Source organism: Pithys albifrons, chromosome 5 (genome assembly GCF_047495875.1).
Source record: "Pithys albifrons albifrons isolate INPA30051 chromosome 5, PitAlb_v1, whole genome shotgun sequence".
Classification (NCBI taxonomy): Eukaryota; Metazoa; Chordata; class Aves; order Passeriformes; family Thamnophilidae; genus Pithys; species Pithys albifrons.
The window spans coordinates 1,692,423-1,714,331 of record NC_092462.1 but is presented as its reverse complement, the minus strand read 5'-3'; the positions used below and the strand labels follow the sequence as shown (position 1 = coordinate 1,714,331).

The window sequence follows — 21,909 nt, the reverse complement described above, 5'->3', positions numbered from 1 at the left end:
AAAACCTCAGACTGAGCCATGTTGCACAGAAAGCAGTAAGGCCTTACACTGGGAGAAATAGTAGAGAAAGCACTGCACAAAAAGGGGAGCAAAAAAGGACTGGGAAGACAAAGGGAAAACACGGAGCAGCAGCATGGAAAGACCCCCAGGAAGAGCAAGGCCCAGCCCAGCCAGGCCCTGCTGAGCTGTCAGCACGTTGCTGCTCCTGCAGAGCCCAGCCCACCTGTCATCCTTGTTGATCTGGTCCCCGAAGCCCACGGTGTCGACGATGGTGAGCTTGAGGCGCACGTTGCTCTCCTGCAGCTCGTAGCTCCTGGCTTTCAACCTCACCCCGGGCTCGTTGTGTGTGGCTGGCTCGCTCTCGAACTTGGTGTTGAACAGGGTGTCCATCAGCGTGGACTTGCCAATGCCAGTTTCACCTGAGCACACACAGGCAGCTCGGTATGGCCTGGCTGCTGTGGCTCCCCTTCCCAGGCACATTCCCCAGGTTAGGGAGTCAAGCACCTGGGCAGCAGTGGAATTAGGCTACATGCACAAGGCTAAGGAAGATAATCCCTGCAGGAACAGATGTCCCAGGAGACAGTCACCCTCTTGAGCAACCCCCCAGGACTGAACCAGGAACTTTCCTCAAAGAAGCAAGTTGTAAATTCTCTTTGATTCTCTGTTTGATTCCCAAGGAGATACCTGATTTGATTTTGTTTTGCCTTAAGGCAGTTGTGTTTCTGTTTCAAGAACGTTGCTCAAAACCCACAGTGCAACTTAGGCAATAAAAATATGAGACAGAAAAACACATTAATGAGTTTTTTAACAAATGAAAACAGCAGGCTGCTTAAATACCTTTTAAAAACTTTTTAAACTATTGCATGTTCACTAATCCCCAGTGCAATTAGTGACATGGATGAAAGCATCAGCCCAAATCCCATTTCTAAGTCAACAGTGTTTGTTTAGCAATTATCCTCTCACACAGCTACTGCTGCCCATGCTGTGAGCAGGGGTGGGCTGAGGCAACTCACAGGGAAAGCCAAGCCCTAAACTGATGGCACAGCATGTTCATCTCTGGAGCTGCAGGTCTGAGGGAGCTCCTCACACAAACTGCTGTGCTGGGTGGCTTTGCAGCCCTTCACATCCCAGTTACAGGTCTCGCTCTTCACAACGCCAAAGTTCACCATGTCTTGCCTCAAATCACCACCAGAAAAAATAATTTGTTCCCAAGGGAAGGTTTGTGTTCCTTGGACAGCTACAGCAGCTTGTGTGAGATTTTAACATGGGGTGAAAATTGGGGGATCGACACATTCCACAGGAAAAAAAGAAGAGGTGGATCAAACTGCTAATGGAGACATATTAAGTCATGCTAAGAAAGGAATATTTACTGCAGGAGAGAAAGGCAATTAATTGATGCCAATTAGATCAAAGAGCTGCCAGCTAATCAGGTTGCTCCCTGCTGAACTGGAGTGGTTTCCTGCTGCTCCCTGAGTCACGTGAGGGCTGGGAGCTCCAGTGAGCACAACTGCAACTCTGCTCTTATCTCCTCCCTCCACATGCAAAGCTGAAGAGGAGTCGAGTCTGTGTGCCAGATTTCTGTTCAAACAGCTCACAGAAATCCTCAGTTCACTGTGCAAAAATCACAGTCAGAGAGCATGGCGGGGGGAGTGTTCCAGCTAATTAAAGGAACTAATTAGGAGGGACAATACTCCCTTCTTGCAGGCTTGAAAGGACAGTGAATGGAGATGGTGTTTGTAGCCTGCTCTGCCAAGCTAAGGGAAAACCCAGCACTTTTGTCCATTTACAGAACCACATTCTGGGTCCACTGACAAGTCCAAGCTGGTTTGGCTGCCAGGGGCTGAGCAGTGGATTTCCAGCTGTGTGGTATCCACAGAGCACCAACACAGGGCAAAGAGAGGATGTTGCCTCCCTGAATTCACCCTCTCAGCAAGCTGGGAAAAGTAACTGAGGCTGTAAAAGCACCCAGGTTAAATACAGCAGGGGCAGGGAACAGGCTTTGTTCTCAGAACACCTCTTGGAGACTAAAAATGGCATCGGTTCCAGCTGGAGAAACTGAGAATGGAACGACACAGGCAAAGCCTGGAAGGGAAGGAAGGTAATTTGGTGAGAAACAGCCTCTGCACCCAACCCAGAGCAGGGCAGATTTAACTTAACTTGCTTTTAAAAAGTTAAGTTAAATTTAAGTTAAATTTAGCTCCCAAGTTAGCTGAGTTTCCTTACAGGCAGCCTTGGGGGAAAGCAGAACCACAGGATGATCAAAGGCATAGATTCCAACAGCTAAAAATTTCCACGTTTCGACTCGGGGGACAAGGCAGAGAAAGGGAACAGAGGGAGACCAGATTTTACCCTGGAGCAGCTCTGGGAAGGAAACTGTCACTTCCCTGCCCCTGTGGGCAGGTGGCTCAGCTCTCCCCTGGCAGAGGGACATGGTGTGGCTCTGTGGAGGGTGCCCCGAGTAGCAGGTGACTTACCCACACAGAGGATGTTGAAGCAGAAGCCCTGGGACGTTGACTTGTTGACCAGCTGGTCAGGGAGGCTGTCAAAGCCCACATGGCCGGACAGGGACAGGTTCCTGAGGTCATCATTCTGTAAGGCCCAGAAGAAAAGCATTTAACAGGGTTGCAACACCCCTGTCAGGGTAGAGTCCTGTCAGAACTGTGTCAACAACACAGCAGGTTTTGGGACACAGGGTCTCTGTCTTAGGTTTGCCTCTCAAACACACCCTCTTAGCTCTCCCAGCTCTCTGCTGTGGGCCTGAGGAGCTAAAATGTCCCTAAGTCTGAGGCACACAAACACCACCAGACTTTCTCTGTGCCTGGCACTACCAAACCACACTTCTGTACTGATGTGCAACCCCCAAAGTTGTTTCTGAGGCCTCAGTACCCCTTTGGCACGGCCACAGCAGGACACAGCTCAGATAGCAACACTCCTCTGGAGCCACCTAAACCTCCCTGCAGCTTTTCCAGCCCAACCTGGCAGACCTAGAGCAGCTCTGCTGTTCTTTCCCATGTGTCTGCCCAAGTCTGTTGTCCTTAACTCAGGAAATATAACCTTCCTCCAAACCCAAACACTCCCAGCACAGTCACTGCACCAAGGCCATACTAAATTACAGTTGTGGGCAGCCTAAGCCTGGTTTCAAGTTGCTGGAACCACCAGCTTCTCTTCCACACAATCAGTGGGCTTGGGACCAGTCATGGCAAAAGACACTCTTTGGTTGATAAAATAAGAATCAAAAGCAGAGGAGGACTTCCCACTCTCTGCACAATTGCTGAGCAGCTCCACTTCCCCCCTCAAAACACATGGACCAGCCACCAATTGCAGGAAAAAACAAGTTACATTTGGGCTGAGTGTTGATGAAAATAGACTTGGATTTAAAGAAACATAAAAATTCTCTGAGAAAGAGAATGTCAAGTGAAAATGCCTCTGTCTGTGCCATCACCTTGTTGCACAAAGGGGCAAAGGGCTGTTTCCTGCCACGCTGACAGGCAGCCTGACACCTGTATGAGATACCTGAGCCTGCTCTTAGCACCTAAGGCAGGTTTGTCTGAAGGATTAACACCAATCCATCAAACTGTGCCCTCCATCCCTCTGTGGACTAACAGCTCCTCACCAGCACCACATCACAGGAGCCTGAGGTGAACGAGAGGTGCCACTTCCCTGGCTCAGGCTGGGTACAGACAAACCACACAGAAGAGACCATTTACCCACCACAGGGGTTTTCCTGCAAAAGCCTCAGGCAATGGAAGGAGACCCTGGGATTTATAAGTTATGTGAATGGGTTAAATTAAATATTTGTAGCATTAGTATTTTTAAAACACCAGTGGGCTTGGGTTTGGATGAAGTGAAGGGAGCTGGGAGCAGATCCCAGTAAGTGCCCATGACTCAGAGGCTTCACAGAAAGTGGTGGGTGTTGAGCATCTTTCAGCACCAGTATCTCTTGCCCTGATATATTTTGGGAAAGCAAGTACTGCCTCATCACCAGTTACTCAGCAGGAACAGGAGTCAGACTCATCCCCTGCATCTGTGTCAGTTATTTTTTGCTGCAGACCTTCTCTGCTTTATTTCCCTCCCTGCTTTGTTTCCCTGCAAGTGGCAAACATCAACAGTGGAACAAACAAGAACTCCCCCTGCACTTTGCAATGCCAAGGATTGTTCACAAGCTGTGCTGCACAACGGGAGGCAGAAACCCAGTCTGGTATCTGCCCCAAACACCAGAGAGCTCCTGCCAAGCTCCAAGGCCCGAGGCACAGCCAGAGATGAAACACAAAGCCCTCAGAGTTCCCAGGATGCTGCCCCTCTGCCCGAGTGCAGCACACACAGAAACAGGGGCAATTCTGCACAGGGAGCACAGACAGGCATGTTGGAGAAGGCAGGAGAGCCAAAGGAACTACATTTCTAAACCTTTCTCTCTACACACATCATGCAATCCAGCAGCCAGTTCTGCAGCACACAGATAGATGGGCTTGGAAAGCTGACACATCTCTGGGGGAGCTGCAGAGGAATCCAATTCAAGGATCCAAGGGCTGCACAACCTCTTCCCATTGCAGCCAGGCCTCTGCTCCTGCTTCACCCTCTTCAGGAGGGCAGCTACATCCACATGGAAAGGAGAGCAACCAGCCTGATGGCTCAGGGTATCCTCAGCAGAACAGGCAAGTGATTCACACACTCAGTCTGGCAGAACAGAAGTGTTGTAACAACAAGGGGATGCTAAGTCAGATGGGCCTGCTGCTCCAGCTGTGCATCACCACGACAGGCTCCTGAGCACAGTCGGTGGGATGGGGGGATCCCAGCTGAGTCACCCCAGTGAGAACTGGGCAACTCCAGCTGCAGAGCAGGCAAAGGCTCCTGCCCCACAGAGACAGGCCCAGGGCCCCAACAAGCCATGGAAATGCTACAGGCATTGATTTGTTCCTCTTGCCACACTGCTCTTCTTCCAGAGGAAGCCAGCAGTGCTGCTCATCACCTGACCCCAGGTGCAAAGGCACATCATCACCCTGCCTCGCTGCCTCCTGCCCAAGGGCATTCCTCATTTTCCCTCGGAGGATGAGCAGAGCTCAGCACAACCCCTCTCCCTGGTGCTGCAGCTGAACACACTCCTGGGCTACAGCCCCCCTCAGCTGTCACTCACACAAACACAGCCCCAGGAGGTGCCTCAGTGACCACAGACAAGGTGCTGTCTCTGGAATCACTACCCTCTTACAGGCACCCTGGAAGAGTAACTGTTGGCCAAGCAGCTCTCCCTGCTCCCAGCTCCAGGATCCCTGTCCGTGGGTAAAACTGCAGCTCCACACACTCCTCGAGGGACAGACAGCTCACTCCAGACTCTCTGCTCCATTTGGGTGTCTGCATGTTCTCAGATGTCAGTGAGCTTCAACCACCTCAAAAACAGTCTTTATTTTTAAATCCTTCACTAAGACAGCCACATCCCCTTCACTGAACACCACAGTGTGGGGCAGATATTCCCTCCCTCGCCCCACACCGTCCAGGAGCAGGAAGCAATCCTGAACCTCCAGAGCTGTGTGCCCACCCCTATAGAAACTGCAGAGTTACATGAACAAATAAATGCTTGTTTCTTGAGAAAGATGCTGATCTCCAGACTTCTCCTTCCAGAGAGCATCCCACAGTCGATATTTCTTGGGTCAACAACAATATCTGAGCTGCTGTTATCACAGCTGCTGGTTTTAACTCCAGCAGGGGAAGGGGTGAGTTAAGCAGAGACAGGCCCCCCAGAGGCACAACATCTACTACCCACCATCACTATAAAGAGATTTACCTTCAGGAACTCATGTCCCAGTGCTCTGAATTTTAAAGGATGGGGGGGGGGATTGCCTTGCAAAAGGCAGAAAAGGGTTTGCCACCTCAGAACCCTGTCAAGGCTATTTTGCATCTGCTGTTCTTCATACACAGCTCGTGGTGGCAAAGGTTGTGCAGGTCAAGCAACACTGCACTGGATGCTCTGTGGCCAAGAGTGTGTTTGCCTGGATGGAGATCAGTGAGGGCATATGAAACAACTCAGCTGATGAGGCACGTGCAAGGAGAGGCAGCTCATTCCTCCTCAGCCACAGAGGCTTAGCAGAGCTGGCAGGAATAAGGGGGAGGTTATTCCTGTGATTGAGTCAGGAACAGGACAGGTCTGTGTGTGGACAGGGAGGTGGACATGAAGGTGATGAGAAATGCACCCCTGCTCAGAGGCAGCACCAAGCAGAGCAGTGCCCTGGCAGCTCAGAAGTGTCTGGTAGCTGAGCAAAGGTAAAGCAAAGTTGTTCTTCTCCTGGCTAGGAAAAAAGCACCACTCCCAGAAGGATGAGGAGGGAAGATCCACAGGGATCCTGGTGCCCTGCCTGCTCTCCTAGCTCAGGACTGACCCATAGTGTCCAGAGTTCCCCCAGCCCAGCCAGCCCCTGGCTGAGCCCCTTTTGCTTTAAGGCTGTGGGCAAACTCCCCCCCTCGGGCCCCTGCAGATCCAGGGCTGGGGGTCACATTCACACGGCCTCCCAAGAGTTAAAGAAAACAGAGTGAGCCTCCAGTTCGAGAGGGGGGGAAATGCTGGTATGCAAAATATTGAGCTCAACCACAAATATGAAGCAAGTGTTTAGTTATTTGAGGCCACACGACTCAGGAGGCACCTCGAAGAAATTCTGAAAGCTTCTACTGTTGTCAGCAGCTCAGGGCAGCACCATTTTTGACCCGTTACCAGGCACACGTTCCTGCCTTTCTGAAGTCATCTTAGATGCTACATCCAAAGCCAGCCAGGGATAGCTGAGTCTGCTCACACAAAACAGCGGCTCAGGGAAGAGCAGAGAGCACAGAAGCAAAGAGGAGTCAGCAAGAGACACAGCTACTGCACCCTCTCCATGTTAAACTGGAGAGCAGGACACCAAGGACTCCCAGTGTCTGTGCCACAGCCAAGCTCTCTGGGCCTTGAAACAGCACCCACAGCCCCCTCCCCTTCCTTACACAGGCTCAAGGGATGGACAAACCCACAACTGTTGGACAAGGGAACTGATGAATAACAGTACGAGGAGAACATGAAAAGCAGGAACAACTCCCCTCCCCTCCTTGCCAGGCAGTGATGCCACAAGGAAAGGGCCCGTAGCAATTAATCAGCCATTCAGCTCATTGAGAGCAAGGACTTCGTGGTTGCAGCTTTAGGCTTCAATAACCATCCATGTCACCAGCAGAGGAGGGGGAGTTCTGTCTCCATGCTGCTGCAGGCCTGGACAGATGTCTCACAAGACAGCAGGAAATCTGGGAGGTCCTTAGTTGGTTCCCTCTCCTCCCTGCCCTTTCCTCCCTTCTGTCTCAGCCGGGAGAGCAGATCCCTGTGGAAGGCACATTCTCATACTCTACATTAATGTGTCCATCAAGCCATGAAGATTTGTGCCTCCTGCCCTGCCACCAGCCCACCAGGGACTCACTGCTGCAGCCACTGTCCCTGAGGGATGGACTGCAGGAAACCAGCTCCTTCTCCCTGGATAAAAGCTGGCACCAGCTGCAGCTGCCTGGGGGCACACAGCTTCTCACTAGTCCCTTGCCTCGGCCCTCCAGCAGTGCCTGGAACAACAGCAAGGAACCAGTTCTCCACTCCCAGTTACTCAGCACACCATCAGGAGTGCCATGCCACAGCTGGCTCCCTCCCTCAGTAACCAGGGAGGTCACAGGGAACACAACAAGGCTCTCTCTCCTTTGAACATGGTGGATTTTCCCTCTAATCCCCGAGAATCAGGAGAGCAGAAAAGGTTATTTTGTGGGAGGAAAACTGGAAGCACCTTGTCCACCAAAGCAGGGGCAGAGCAGATGGGAAGGGCAGGTGAGGGCCCAGTGCTGTGTCCCCTTGCACAGAAGCTGCTCCCAGATAAAGTGCCATGGCCCTGTGGCATCACCAGCCAAAGGGGCTGAGCCCAAAGCCAGGGAGACCTCCCAGGGACTGGGACACGCTCCCACTGGCAATAAGACAGGAGTGCTGCTCCCCCCAAGGCTGCTCCCCAAATGCAGGGCAGGGTGACACAGGGCATGCTGTGACACATCCCAGGCTGGCCCCACACAGCCCAACAGCCACCCTGCCCCAGCCCCAGCTCCCCCAGCACACAGCAAGGCCAGGGCAGCCAGGGCACTGCTGACATTGGCAGGCGGCAGCAACTCGGCAGGAGGATGGAGGAAAGAGGATATGGTTGCATTCTTCTGGAAAGAGGGAAGTCAGCAAAATCTGACAACTCAGGAGAGGCTGGAGAGAGTGGGAACCAACATTTGTCTTCGGGCAAAATGTTTGGCTAAAGGTCAGCACAAGCTCGGAGCACTCACAGTTGTGTTTGTGCCAAGAACTGACATAAAAGACATTTTCCTCCATAGGTTTCCAAAAACCACGGACCTTTCTATTTGGAGTAAAGTGACTAATGCTTCTAACAGCCCCTGATGTCACTAACTGCTAACCAGCAAAAAAAAAAGAAAAAGCTGCACTTGGGGGATGATAAGGACCATATGTGCATTCCAGCAAGGCTTGTAAACTCACTGGAGGGAAAAAAAGCAAAAAGGAGAGAGGAAGGAAGGGAGGGAAAAGGAGACATAATGTGACAAACAAGAATGAAGAGCATCCAAAGGCAGAGCCCAATGAGAACCAGATGCTCTTGGCTTCTCTGGCCAATGTCTCTCCTGACAGCAGCAGGAAGGCAAGTTGCCATAGGCACATTAGAAACACTTCTCTTTCTTTCTTTCAGTTCTTTTACCATTTTCTAGCACTTCTGGCTACACAGTCCCACTCCAGCACAGATACAGGTCCAGCCCAGCAAGGCAGCAGGGAGGAAAAAGCCAACAACAGCCATTTCCTTCTGTATTTCACTGTCATGCACTTAAAATAGCCCTGAAACAGCTGCCCCCCAGGCCGTTAAATAAGTGGATTTGTACTTTGCTAAAAGCCTTTAGCTGGAGGCACAGCCCAACCTGGGACCCAACACAGAGGGAAGGGTGACACACAAACCCCACAGGACTCCCAGTTACACCCCCACAGAGGCCAGGAGCCACCTGGGATGCTGCTCCTGGGCACAAGGGGCTACAACTAACACAAACCTGGCAGCAGAGCATCTGATGCCACTGCCAAGGTTCCCTCCAACCTTCCCCAGGCTCCCACCAGCTCCCCTCCAGCTCGGGGCGTGAACACAACCAGAGCACAGGAGGGATTTTGAAAGAGAAAAGCAGCCCAAAGGCCTTGCTCAGGAAGCTGTAACAAGGCAGCACTGTTCCAACACCTGACTGAGAGCAAGGGCTGCTCTGGGACACAAAAAGCAGCACTTTTCCTTGAGGTGGTGCAGGCACAGCAGGGCTGCCTTGCAGTTTTAACCCTGTGTGTTCTCTCCTGAAAAGCAGCAGCCACACAGCCAGGGCATGTTCTGTCAGCTCCTATTCAGCAGCTCCAGGGCTGAAAGGTGCCCCACGTCGTGCTCTGGGTAATTAATTAGCACTGGGGCTTGCAGCCAGCAGCCATGTTAATACAGCTTCAGGCCAGCTATTTATGAGTTCTCTTGAGTCTGGACTGAAGAGTTCAGACTTATCACAGCAACTGTCACCATATCAAAATCCTGAGATAACACTGATATGCACAAACACATGGCTGGCTTATCCAATGCTCAGGTACTACAGCAGTGCATGGAAACAGGTCCTGATTTCAAAATAACCATCACCCACTTCCTTGGAAAATCCCTACCAGGGCTTGCAGGGCCTGAACAAGTGCTGGAATCGCACTGGAATTCCCCAGGGAAACTTTACTGGTCCAGCACCCTCAAGGAAGGATAAATCCAGTACCAACTGGATTGAAAGAGCTGGCTCAGACCAAACTGATACCTGCCTGTGTATGTTGCACATGACACTAAAGTTACTAAACAGAAGGCCAGAGAAAACATTTCAGGTTTAGCCAAGTCCAGTGTTACTGCTCTCACCAGCAATGGGTACACTTGAGTGTGGTTCTGATCAACTAACCAGAAAACAAGAACAAAGCAACCAAACCAGCTTTTAATGAGCTCATGGCATGCTCTAATACTCTGAGTGTTGAGTCACAGCCCTCACATCTGCTTTGAAAAGGAAAACAGAACACACACAGCCCCTCAGGGCACACAAGCCCTTCTGGGCACCAGAGAAGTCATTCAACATGAATGAGAAAATGTCAGCAATCAAAGAATATCGAAGACTACAAATATTGTTGTTTGCCTTAGTGTGCAGTTTTCCATCTCCTGCAAGAAGAGCAGTAGAATTATGCTGAACTGAATCTGCACTCAGAGGAAAAGGTGAAGGTTTACTCAGTTATTTAGCTGACAGTTCTGAATCACCAGCCCGTAGACTTCAAGCTCTCAACTGACTGAACAGCAACAACATCCCCCACTGGCCTTCAGCAAGTCTGAGTTTTTCTGCCTTGAACAGGGAAAGCCAATACTCAGATTTTTATAAACTGGAGCACATCCCCATTTCAACTGAACTACTTCCTTCCCTTCACCTCATTAATTCCAAATTTTTGTGGTTGCCTTGAAAGACTGTTTTTGTCTTTCCAAAAAACTGAACTGGCCAGAGCTCCTCCGGAGGAAAGCACATCTGATCCAAGTCCTCAGCACAGCCATAACACTGGCCTGTTGGGAGATGGGACTAGAAGGCCACTCCACACCAGGGGTTTTATCCTCCTCCAGCTTTGCTGCACTGATAACTGCTACAGAGACCTTGCATTACAGTGCAAGACAAAACATTCCTCTCCCCACAGACAGGAATGTTCCCACAGTCCTCTCATGTCACATCCCCTGCTTGCTGAGGGCAGGATCACAACAGCGTTTGATGGCAACTGCAATCCTGGGGATGCTCCAAGTCCTAAAGAACCCCTGGACAGGACACTGGTAATTGCCCAACACACACTCCAAACCAGGTGAACTCCACAAATGTGCAGCTAAATACACATTTACAGCTCCAGAAGAAAGGATTAACTCTCCAGCCACAGGGGAGCCAAGGATGAGCCTTTACACCTCCAGTTTTTGGATTGTGTCAGAGATAAACCTTTTATTCTAGAGATTTAACCCAACTCCCAGGACCATGAAGAGCCCCACACTGCCCATTTTCTGCACTCAGGTTTATCTTCAGCTGTCCTCCCCTCCCACACCCCAGAAGGGAAAAGGCTTCGCTTGCACACGAGCCACTCTTGAGAAAGCAACACAGAAGGACAAGTTCCCCCACAGCACAGGCCACCAAGGGCTCTCACACAGCACAGCCAGACCTCTCTGTCCTCCCCAAAACACCCAAACACATCGGCAAGGAAATCCAGAGCCCGTGGTGGCCTCCAGAGGTGGCTCAGCAACACCATCACCCTACAACGAGACAGGGTTTTTTTATGGAAATTTGTGCAAACTCCCCAACAAGTGCCATTCTACACCAGGCACTGCACACCAGGAATCTCTCAAGCCCATAAGAAAGGCAAGAGCAAAGTCACAGGTGATAACTCACCAGGGAAGCAGTGACAGAGCACAGGTGTGCTGTGGTACAAGCTCTGTAATCTGTCATGCAGACCAGACACAGCCTGAGAGAGCCTCTCCCTGGACACTGAGCACTGGGAAATGGCAATTTCACATCAACAAGGATTTCAAGCGAGTTGAAAGCAGATTTATGAGTTAAATCCTAATAATGCAAATAAAGTCAGATGCAAAACTTGTGGTGTAAGTCACCACATATAGAAAGGTCTGCCCACGCCCCCCCCTTCATGAATGGCTGTTACCAAAGCACAGGCCTGCAGAGTCACCCTTTTCCTCCTTCCCCAGCCCCAGGAAACTGCCTGTGTGAGGAGGACAAGGCTGGCTCAGCTGCCATTTTGGTGACCAATTTCTCTCCCAGTAAAGGTCCTTCTGCCATGTTTGGCCAAAGCAACCTTCAGGGGTTGGAACTGCTTCCCTTTTAAAAGTCAGCCCCTTACAAAGAGGCTGCAAGTCCCTTTGTTCACAGCAAGGACTTGGGAGGCTCCAGTGACACCCCCAAGTGCCAACTGCACACTCCCCCTCATGGAAACAGCTGCAGGTGCTTAAAGACCTGCTCTCTACCTTAACGATACTAAAACTGTCCAGAGAATTTTCTTGGACTTCAGGCAACACTTGGGAGTCCCTGAACCTTCAGCCAACTGGTATGTTTTCATAAGCCAAGCTTTTCTTGGTGAACCACTTCCATTTTTGCTCAAGAGAAAGGGACATTCATCCCCCCAAAACAGAAAGACCCCAGTGGAAACTGTGTATAAATGTACAGCACAAAGAAATAAGCAGCAGAAAAATATTTTTCTTTTTGGCTGTTGCTACATTTTATTAACATCAAGTATTGTTTGAACACCTACATGTAGAAAGCAGCAAGTACTAAAGGAAAATACTATGAGTCTTTCTACACAAACCTACATTAGTGGCTGCATTCCAGACACTAATTAAATGCATCCTGTAATAATAAAATCCTCTTCTGACTTACAAATAAGGACTTGAACCAAAATGTCCTATCGACTTTGTGTTTGGTGTGTCCAACAACAATTCCAGAACTTGCCCTCCTGGAACTCCTTTTTCCCAAGTACCCAAAGTACCAAGGTGCCAAAACGTGCCAGGGAACACAAACAAACCAGAGCAACCCCCCGTGGGGCCTTCTGTAAGTACCTCAAGTGCACGAAGATCCCCACAGGTAAATGGAGCACGGGAACTTTTGCAGTGGGGTTGCAAAGGTCTAAGGTGCCCTTCCTTCAGGTGTGATGATATGCTTGGTTATCACAACCAGACTTGAGTGGTGTTCCCAGCCCTGGCACTGAGCAGCTGGATGAGCCAAGAGCAAGTCAACCACAATTAGTGGGAGGCAGGCACTGATCCTGCTGTCCAGGGCTTCCCATCCGCATTCCAAGGCTCCCAAACACCTCCTTGAGCGGGACCTTTGGCTCCTGGGATGTCAGTGCTGCTCCGCCTGCAGTGTCGCGACAGGTTAATTAAAAGCAGGAGGCTGCAAAGCTGGGAAGAGGCCTGGGAATGCTGCTGGGATGGATCACAGCCGGCTCTGCAGTGTGGGGACAAGGCAAGGCTCCCATTCTCCAGGTCAAGGGGCCAGGCTGCCCTGGAGCTGGGAGATCAAGTGTCCTGGCATGTGCCCAGACAGCCTGAAACAAGGAAACTCTCTTCCCAAATGACAACGATACTTCCACAGGTGCTTGGGAAAACCAGAAGCTAAAAAACATCTCCCTGTGTTTTTCCCCACATCTTGTCTGGCACATGCAGAATTTGTGTGTTTCAGAAATTCCTGCAACTTCTGAGGATCCTGCCTAGAGCCCAGTGCAGCTCTGCAGAAAGGCCAGGCTTTAGGAGCTAAGTGGGACACTTCCCAATGCTACCCTGAGCTAATCCAAGGTTACTTTTCCTGCTGCTCACAGCACCACTGGCAGAGATCTGCAAACCACTGGCATTCACCCACATTCTCTGCAACTCTGTTTTTCCAAATTCATAAATTATTCCGTACTCAGGCTGCTGCAACAGCCATTAGCTCAGTGGAGCCCTGCTAGAAAAAGGTTAAACCAGAGCCAGTACCCACCCCCGTGGATTAATTACTGTTGGCCACCATTCTGCTTGCACTGCCCACCCCAGTCATGATTGCCCTTTAAAGGGAAGGCAAGAGCAGAGGGGTACAGGCAATACTCATTTCTGCCCTCCTGGCAAGACTTGTGCTGTAACACCCCACGCCACTGCATTTAACAGGGCAGTGTTACATGAAACCCACACTTCCAATGCTTTTGTCCCATAGACCCCAAAAGTGAGTAGAATGAAGTCTCTGCTGTATTCGGCTCCTGGACAGTCCAGCTGCTCAGAGTTGTCCTGGTCAAGCTAAACTCAGACCTGGAATCATTCAGGAGCCTCCTCAGACTGTCCTGGTCAGGCTGAACTCAGACCTGGAATCATTCAGGAGCCTGCTCAGACTGTCCTGGTCAAGCTAAACTCAGACCTGCAATAATTCAGGAGCACTCCAGCTGCTCAGACTTGTCCTGGTCAAGCTAAACTCAGACCTGGCAGAATTCAGGAGCCTCCTCAGATCATCCTGGTCAAGCTAAACTCAGACCTGGAATCATTCAGGAGCCGGCTCAGACTGTCCTGGTCAAGCTAAACTCAGACCTGGAATCATTCAGGAGCACTCCAGCTGCTCAGACTTGTCCTGGTCAAACTAAACTCAGACCTGGAACAATTCAGGAGCAGTCCAGCTGCTCAGACTTGTCCTGGTCAAACTAAACTCAGACCTGGAATAATTCAGGAGCAGTCCAGCTGCTCAGACTTGTCCTGGTCAGGCTAAACTCAGACCTGGCAGAATTCAGGAGCCTCCTCAGATCATCCTGGTCAAGCTAAACTCAGACCTGGAATCATTCAGGAGCCTCCTCAGACTGTCCTGGTCAGGCTGAACTCAGACCTGGAATCATTCAGGAGCCTGCTCAGACTGTCCTGGTCAAGCTAAACTCAGACCTGCAATAATTCAGGAGCACTCCAGCTGCTCAGACTTGTCCTGGTCAAGCTAAACTCAGACCTGGCAGAATTCAGGAGCCTCCTCAGATCATCCTGGTCAAGCTAAACTCAGACCTGGAATCATTCAGGAGCCGGCTCAGACTGTCCTGGTCAAGCTAAACTCAGACCTGGAATCATTCAGGAGCCGGCTCAGACTGTCCTGGTCAAGCTAAACTCAGACCTGGAATCATTCAGGAGCACTCCAGCTGCTCAGACTTGTCCTGGTCAAACTAAACTCAGACCTGGAATAATTCAGGAGCAGTCCAGCTGCTCAGACTTGTCCTGGTCAAACTAAACTCAGTCAGACCTGGCAGAATTCAGGAGCAGTCCAGCTGCTCAGACTTGTCCTGGTCAAGCTAAACTCAGACCTGGCAGAATTCAGGAGCAGTCCAGCTGCTCAGACTGTCCTAATCAAGCTAAACTCAGACCTGTCAGAATTCAAGAGCCTGCTCAGACTGTCCTGGTCAAGCTAAACTCAGACCTGGAATCATTCAGGAGCAGTCTAGCTGCTCAGACTGTCCTAGTCAAGCTAAACTCAGACCTGGCAGAATTCAGGAGCCTCCTCAGATCATCCTGGTCAAGCTAAACTCAGACCTGGAATAATTCAGGAGCACTCCAGCTGCTCAGACTGTCCTGGTCAAGCTGAACTCAGATCTGGCAGAATTCAAAGTCTTGCTGCCTTATGAGTACAGACAATACATCCAGCACTCCACTTGGTTAAACCCATTGCTCAAGGGCAGCTTCTGGAACGGAACATTTTGCAGGGCTGTTTGTCTGAGTAACAACAACAAGCCAGAGGATTTGCCGTTCGCTTGCACCTCCCACCGTAACTTTACGCCGTGGCTCGGTGTGCTCCCAGCACTCGGATTTCTCCTCCTGGAAGCCCCGGGATAGGCAGGAGGGCACGTGAGGGATCCATCTGTAAGCCAAGCACTGAGCTGCTCAGCCCACCCCACACGGCAGCTGAGCACGAGTCCTGCACGGAGCAGGAACCACCGTGACAGATGAGCAGCTCCACTGCACCAGGCTCTGGCTCCCTGCAAGGCTTTAGAGACCTGACAGAGCAGGTAAGGCCTGTCACAAATTCACGGAGCCAAACCTAAGGATTCGGGAAGACAAACATACCCCAAGGCAAACAAAGTCTGCCTCGAGCGAGCGCTCCCTGCAGAGGTCTAGGGAGGATTAGTTCTCATGAAGGAGCTCCCTGCTCTGACATGCTCTAAGACTCCAAGTGCTGCAGAACTGCCTATCCCAAATCTGGGGCACAATTCCCATGTGCACTGCACGTTTTTGCCCTTGGCTCCAGTTATTTAATGAGAAATAGCAAAGCAAGGGATGTGCTGCTGGATACTCCTTATTAACACTGCAGCCTCCACACTGGTGGGGTCTGACAGGGAAGTAACTGCTCCAGGAACTTGAGAAGCCTTCCAGGAGGAAGGCTCATGCCCAGCTCTTCCTTCAGGGCTGCCCAGGAGGAGAAGCTGGGTTTGCCCGTGGTTAAGGCTCCCACTTGCACCACACACAGCAACACAGCACAAGGCTGTGCCAGCAGTGCGTGCCGACCCCAGGGCAGTCAGCACAGGGCACTTCCCTGGGCACAGGAGGGTTTAATTCCTGTTCTCTCAGGTCACTGAGCAGCCTCTAAGGCTGCAAACCAGAGCAATACCTCAAGAGTGGACTTGCCCAGTCTTCCTACTTATACATCCTCCTACTTGCACAGGACCCTGGAGGATGGCACACATCCATCCAGCCACTTCCACCCTCCGTCCTCCCATCCAGCACCACTCAACTCCAGACACTGGGCCATGACCCGTCCCTGCAAGGCACAGCACCAAACCAGGACCACCAGGCCCCTGCCCTGCACAGCTTCCCACTGCCAGGATGCTGCAGCACACACACTCCAGGAGTCATAGAACCATAGAATCAATTGGGTTGGAAAAGACCTCCCAGATTATCAAGTCCAACCCTTGGTCCAACTCCAGTCCCTTTACCAGATCATGGCACTCAGTGCCACGGCCAAGCTCAGCTGAAAAACCTCCAGGGATGGGGAATCCACCCCCTCTCTGGGCAGCCCATTCCAATCCCTGAGCACTCTCTCTGCAAACAATTTTTTTCTGATCTCCAACTTAAATTTCCCCTGGCAGAGCTTAAGCCCATCGTGCCCCCTTGTCCTATTGCTGAGTCCCACTGACCACAGCTGTTGTGGGTACAGACAACACCCACACACTTCTCTCCTGGGACTCCTCACTGGGGATTCTAATCCACCACCCACCTCATGCCAGGACACTGATCCTTTTCTAGCCTGTATGAAGTTTATACCTTGAAACCAGGGCAGCATGTGAGCTGTACCACAGCTAGCCTGGATTTAAACTTGTGGCTTCCTGGCTCACCTCACTGCAAGAAACCATTGGTTAGGCTAAGAAAAAAATAGTGCTTTCCTCAGGTTATATCACAATCCAGTAATGCACATCCCATAGGAAAAACACTCTCCTGAGCTGCATTCCTGGCAAGACCAAACCTGGAGGAAATGTAGCCATGCACAGAAACAGACAGGAGTCACAGCAGACTACAATTTCAAATAATGTTTTGTTTAAACAACAAAACACCTCAGGCTTTCATGTTTAAACAGTTCTGGGCTACAACAGAGAAATTAACTATGACTTAGGAATGCTCTGTGTGAAAATTGCCCTCAGTTGCATTAAACCCAGAGGAACAAGGTCAGAGTTACTCACCCTGCTCACTTTTAAACCTTTCCTCCTTATTGTTGTATCTCCTTGAAAACATAACTCGCCTATTACCTTATTTGAATAGTTATTCTCTTGGAAGTGGTTTTAATTAAAAGCATCAGTCTGGCAATGCCTCTGTGCCACAAGGTCTCACTCCATGTGGTGCAGCAGGGCAAGGTCTGCAAAGGTGACTATGGCTGTGCTATTAATTGCCTGGTCACAGCTTGGCATCTCCCAAAGCAAGGGAGGGAATGACCCTCTGCTTTACACGGTGAAAACAAAGGCACCACCAAGACAAAGGGAGTTGCCCAAGACCACCCACCAAAGCAGAAGCTGAAACACCCACAGCATGCCAGCCACACAAGCCCTGATCCCAAGTGGCTGTTGCAATTAATGCTCTAATAATTAATAATTGCTTCTCTCCAAATGGTGGATAGCAAGAGTGCTTTCCAGCAGGGTGAATGCCCAGCTACCTGGAAACACACAGCCCAAGGTCCCCTGACAGCACTGCTCAACCACAGAGACCAAAGTGGCTCGTGCTAATTGTTCAGTGACCATCAAGTGTGCAGCCCAGCAGGAGAGGCACTTCTCCCAGGAGCTGTTTGTTTCCCACTTTCACACAGCTCCCCTGGAACTCGGAGCACCAGGAGGGTTCAGCACGGCCCCCTGGCCCAGGCAGACACTCCCATGCAGGTCCTCCTGGGCCTGGTGCCACTTTCCTCCTCCACTGGACACCAGTGCCTTGCGTTGCAAGGACCAAACCCTTCCCTTCCCCACAAGACAAGACAAGGGGAGGAAAAAAAAACAAATTAGGTCAAATACTCCTGAAAAACACCAATTCCTTTGTATATAGTGATTGCACTGCAGTGTCATTTAATCTCAGCTTGCCACTGTCAGATATCAGCTGAAACTCCCTGCTTTGCTCTTGCTGCCATAATAAAGCACCAGGTATTTAATATTAACGAGGCAGATGAAACAGAAAGAGACCAGGCTGGCACTTTCTGTGATAAAAGACACTTTGTGGCAGAAAAGCATTCATTTAAAAGCACTAGGGATTTTCCTTGGCTTGCAAGTTACACACAATATACAGGAAACCAATAAAACCCTTTTCAAATGTAATTTAAAAAGTCTTAATCTTCTGATTCTGTAATTCATTGCTATGGAAAGCTATGGGAAGCTTCACAGAGAAAACAGGATTTGAACAACTACTTTTATCCTCCTCCAGTGTCCATACCCTTGTACTCACACTCAGGTAAAAATTCTAAGAGCTCAGAACTCTGACTGCCCAAAAAACAAAAGGCACAAGGAGGGCCTGCCAGAGCCCAAGCTGGACATGAACCAGATCTGAAGGAGGAAAAAGCAGCAGCCAACAGAGGTGGTGGTGGTGTGATTTATCACCAGTACAAGTCCCCAGACGATCTGGCAGAGTCCCTGCTCCTCTGGGGGTCCTGCCATGAAGCTTTGAGGGCTGTGCATATGTTGGGTCCCAGATGGCTGCATTAAGCCTCCTAATCACTCCTGGCAGTACCTGCTCCCACGATGACAATCTAATCTCTTGGCTGTAAAAGCTGACAAGAAATGAGCACTGTCTCCAATTATTTAATTCAACAGTTCCTGACAATACCAGTCTTCACACCTCAAACTAGGAACAAAGCAACAACAGACTATTGCAATACCATTGGCTGTGCTGTTTCCACTTTCACTGCAGATACACAAGAAATGTAATTCTACCAATTAAAACAAAAGGAGGCAGAGGAAAGAGAAGTCTTGAATCATAAAAAGAAACAAATCCAACTGCATTTATGCACCACTTCTTTACTGGCTTTTCCTACTGCACATTTCCCACACACATCTGGAGAATGTGGCAAAACTCCTGTAACTGCAGAGAGATGCCAAGAACGAGTGTCAGTGATAACCTGACACCTTCACCTTTCCAGGATGAAAATTTCTCATCCCCAGGATGTCCCAGAAGAACTAAGCCAGGACCATCAGCCTGACATTTTCCCTCACCTGAAAGCAGTCAGAAGCTGACTCAGACTGGAGGAGATGGGTTTTCACAGGGCTGGAAGGAGAGGATTTGTGCAAAACGCGAAGACTTGGCCATGGGTACAGGTGGGAACCTCTGTCTGGAGGGCAAAAGCAGCACTTGGTGCATTCACCACCTGCCTGCCAAACAGTTTCTGTTGAACTTCTTGCTCACACAGGACACTGTAATTCACTCTGTACCCAGTGATCCCACCACAAAAACACCCAGACTCGGCAAAACACCTTCACAGCCACGGACTGCCCTCAACAGTCCTGCAAGTCATTCCCAAGAGATCCCCCTCAGGATTCAAAACGCTTTCTTGTTTCCACACCCATCACGTGGGAGAGGTTACAATAATTTCTGAATGAAATACATAATATCCATGCAGACCCCCAGAACTGCTGCTGTGCACAGGAATCCATCCTCAGCAGCCACTGGCAAAGCAGGCAACAACCGTGGCGAGACCAAAGTGTTTCTAAAACAAGTCTTTTTCTATCAGCTTGTGCCAAGTATTCATGACCAGATCTGGTAAAGAAATAACCCACAATTACAGTACTTTAAGAACGTATTTCCAGCAGCTAAATCCCATCTGAAAATAAATCTGGGATGCACAAGTGGCGACAAAATATGCAGTTAGACAATAGAAAGATCTAAAGAAGCTGAGATGGAAGAAAAAAAAACCAACTCCCCAAAACAGCAGCAGTCTGTGCTTTGACAACACCCTCTGTAGGATGCTGCTACAGAAAACAGAAAGCTTAAGCCTGCAAGAAAAGATTCAGCTCCTTCCTATTCTGAGCAGCTTCAAAAGCTCTAAGTGCAAATTCAGATCCTGAGGCTGCTTTGCCACTTCCCCAAACACAGGCACGGAGTGTATTTTCAAGTAAGGAGTCCCAAAGATAGCTCAAGTCTTGTAAATCAGAGCTCAGGAAAATACCTGGACTCGCAGGGAAATGGCAATAACGGGCTCTGGGCAACAGGACATCACTTAAAACAGACAAGCAGAACACTCCACAGGATTTGGAAAGCTCACAGAAAAGCTAAAGGGAAACTACAGGGAGCTGCTTCTGCTTCTCCCCACTGCCTCATGCCTGGTCAAGTGGACCTTGCCTAACCCACATTAATCACCCCTGCCTGAGCTGGGGACAAGAAGAGCTCTGGCAACTGCTGCAAGTCCTGCCCACACACCTAAACCAGGCACCACAGTGCAGAGGACAAGGAAAGGCATCCAGACGGGAGAAGCAGCCAAGGAGCATCTCCCATTCCCATCACACAGCAGCAGGCAAGCCAGCAATCAAAAACAACATTTGGGGTTACTTTTTGTTACCACTGCTCTTAGCCAGGAGAGCAAGAGCCCGGTCTTGGTTTTCTGGCTGTGCTCTGAGCGCTCTCCAGCAGAACTAACACTGAGCTCTCCCCACGCCGTGGTGTTTGTCTGAGCCATTATTCTGCATCACTTACTACAGCAGCCTGCAGAGCTGCTCACAGAGCTGGAAGCAAAGGCAGCTACAGAGTGTGCCTAAAAAAAGCTTCAAGTACTACTGGGAGGCTTTTTTGTTTATTTTTAAATCACCTGGTTGCATCCAACAGTTCTACGCTGAAGCTGCTCCTGTATCTTTTCCAGCAAGAGCCACTGTGGCTTTCAGGACTGCAGCCCAGAGCCAAACCACACCGAGGAGGGGCTGGGAAAGGCAGGAGCACTTGCCAAGCCAACAGAAGACCCCATTCCCCTGGCACTGCTCCTGCAAAGCAAGCCACAAGCTACTGAGGTCCTGACCATGCTCTTGGAATTACCTCAGGAGGAAGAACCATAGAAAGAGAACCAACAGTCCCCAAATGGCTCGAGAGTAGGCAGCCAGCCAGTCAAGCCTCCTCTCTCCCAGGGGCTGCAGGGATGGGAAGAGGACATACAAAACATGCCTCAGCTCTGAGTAAGTATTTCACTTCTCAGATTCTTACTTAATCAATCCCCAGCATTATTTTAGGGGCTCTGCTCAGACACTAAAATTGATTCCACATCATCTCATCTACACAAAGTAAAGACTCTCCAAGTATCTCCATCAAATCCTGACTCCAGACCAGCTCTCTTTGTGCTGGAAGAGCTAGAGGCCCTGAGCATGTGGTGGGCTGGGCACATAACCTGTCCCATAACTGTGCTGGAAAAAGGCAAGAAGTAGGCAGGTTCCCACCATTGTTAACATCAACAGGAGCAGCAAGAATTGTCTGAAAGAATTTCCTACTGCAAACAAGGCACCGAGGTGAATAAGGAAACTGAAGAGGTCACAAACTAAAATACAGTCCTGTGTGCACCACCCAGGTCTGCCTCCCTGGGGCAGAGAGCTGAGCCAGGCCAGGCCCAAGAAACCCCACTCAGCAGCTGAAAGCTGGCAAGGAAGCCTAACCCTGTGCCCTGGCCACCTCAGCAGCCCCACCCACGCCCACAGCACCACAGTCACAGTGAGAAGAGCCTGCACTGCTCCCTGGAGCACGCCCAGCAGCAGGGACAGCTCAGCCTGGAAGTTAACTTGGAAGAGGACAAGCTGCAGAGTAGCCAGGGCACTGCTGACCCATGCCTGGAGCACAACAGTCCCCTCCCTGACCTACTGCTGTCCTAACCACTCTGTCAGCTCCACACCAGCAC

General features: G+C 50.3%; 1 protein-coding gene across 3 annotated transcripts in view; it reads right to left on the bottom strand.

Moving 5' to 3' along the window:
• The window catches only part of SEPTIN11 (septin 11), a 48,038-nt gene that overhangs the window by 22,648 nt on the left and 3,481 nt on the right, over positions 1 to 21,909 (bottom strand). For all 3 annotated transcript variants that reach the window (XM_071555361.1, XM_071555362.1, XM_071555363.1), the window contains exons 2-3: positions 2,475 to 2,589; positions 224 to 419 (exon numbers count right to left, since the gene is read on the bottom strand). In XM_071555361.1, the coding sequence (XP_071411462.1) occupies positions 224 to 419; positions 2,475 to 2,589 (311 nt within the window). The remainder of the gene's footprint in view (positions 1 to 223; positions 420 to 2,474; positions 2,590 to 21,909) is intronic.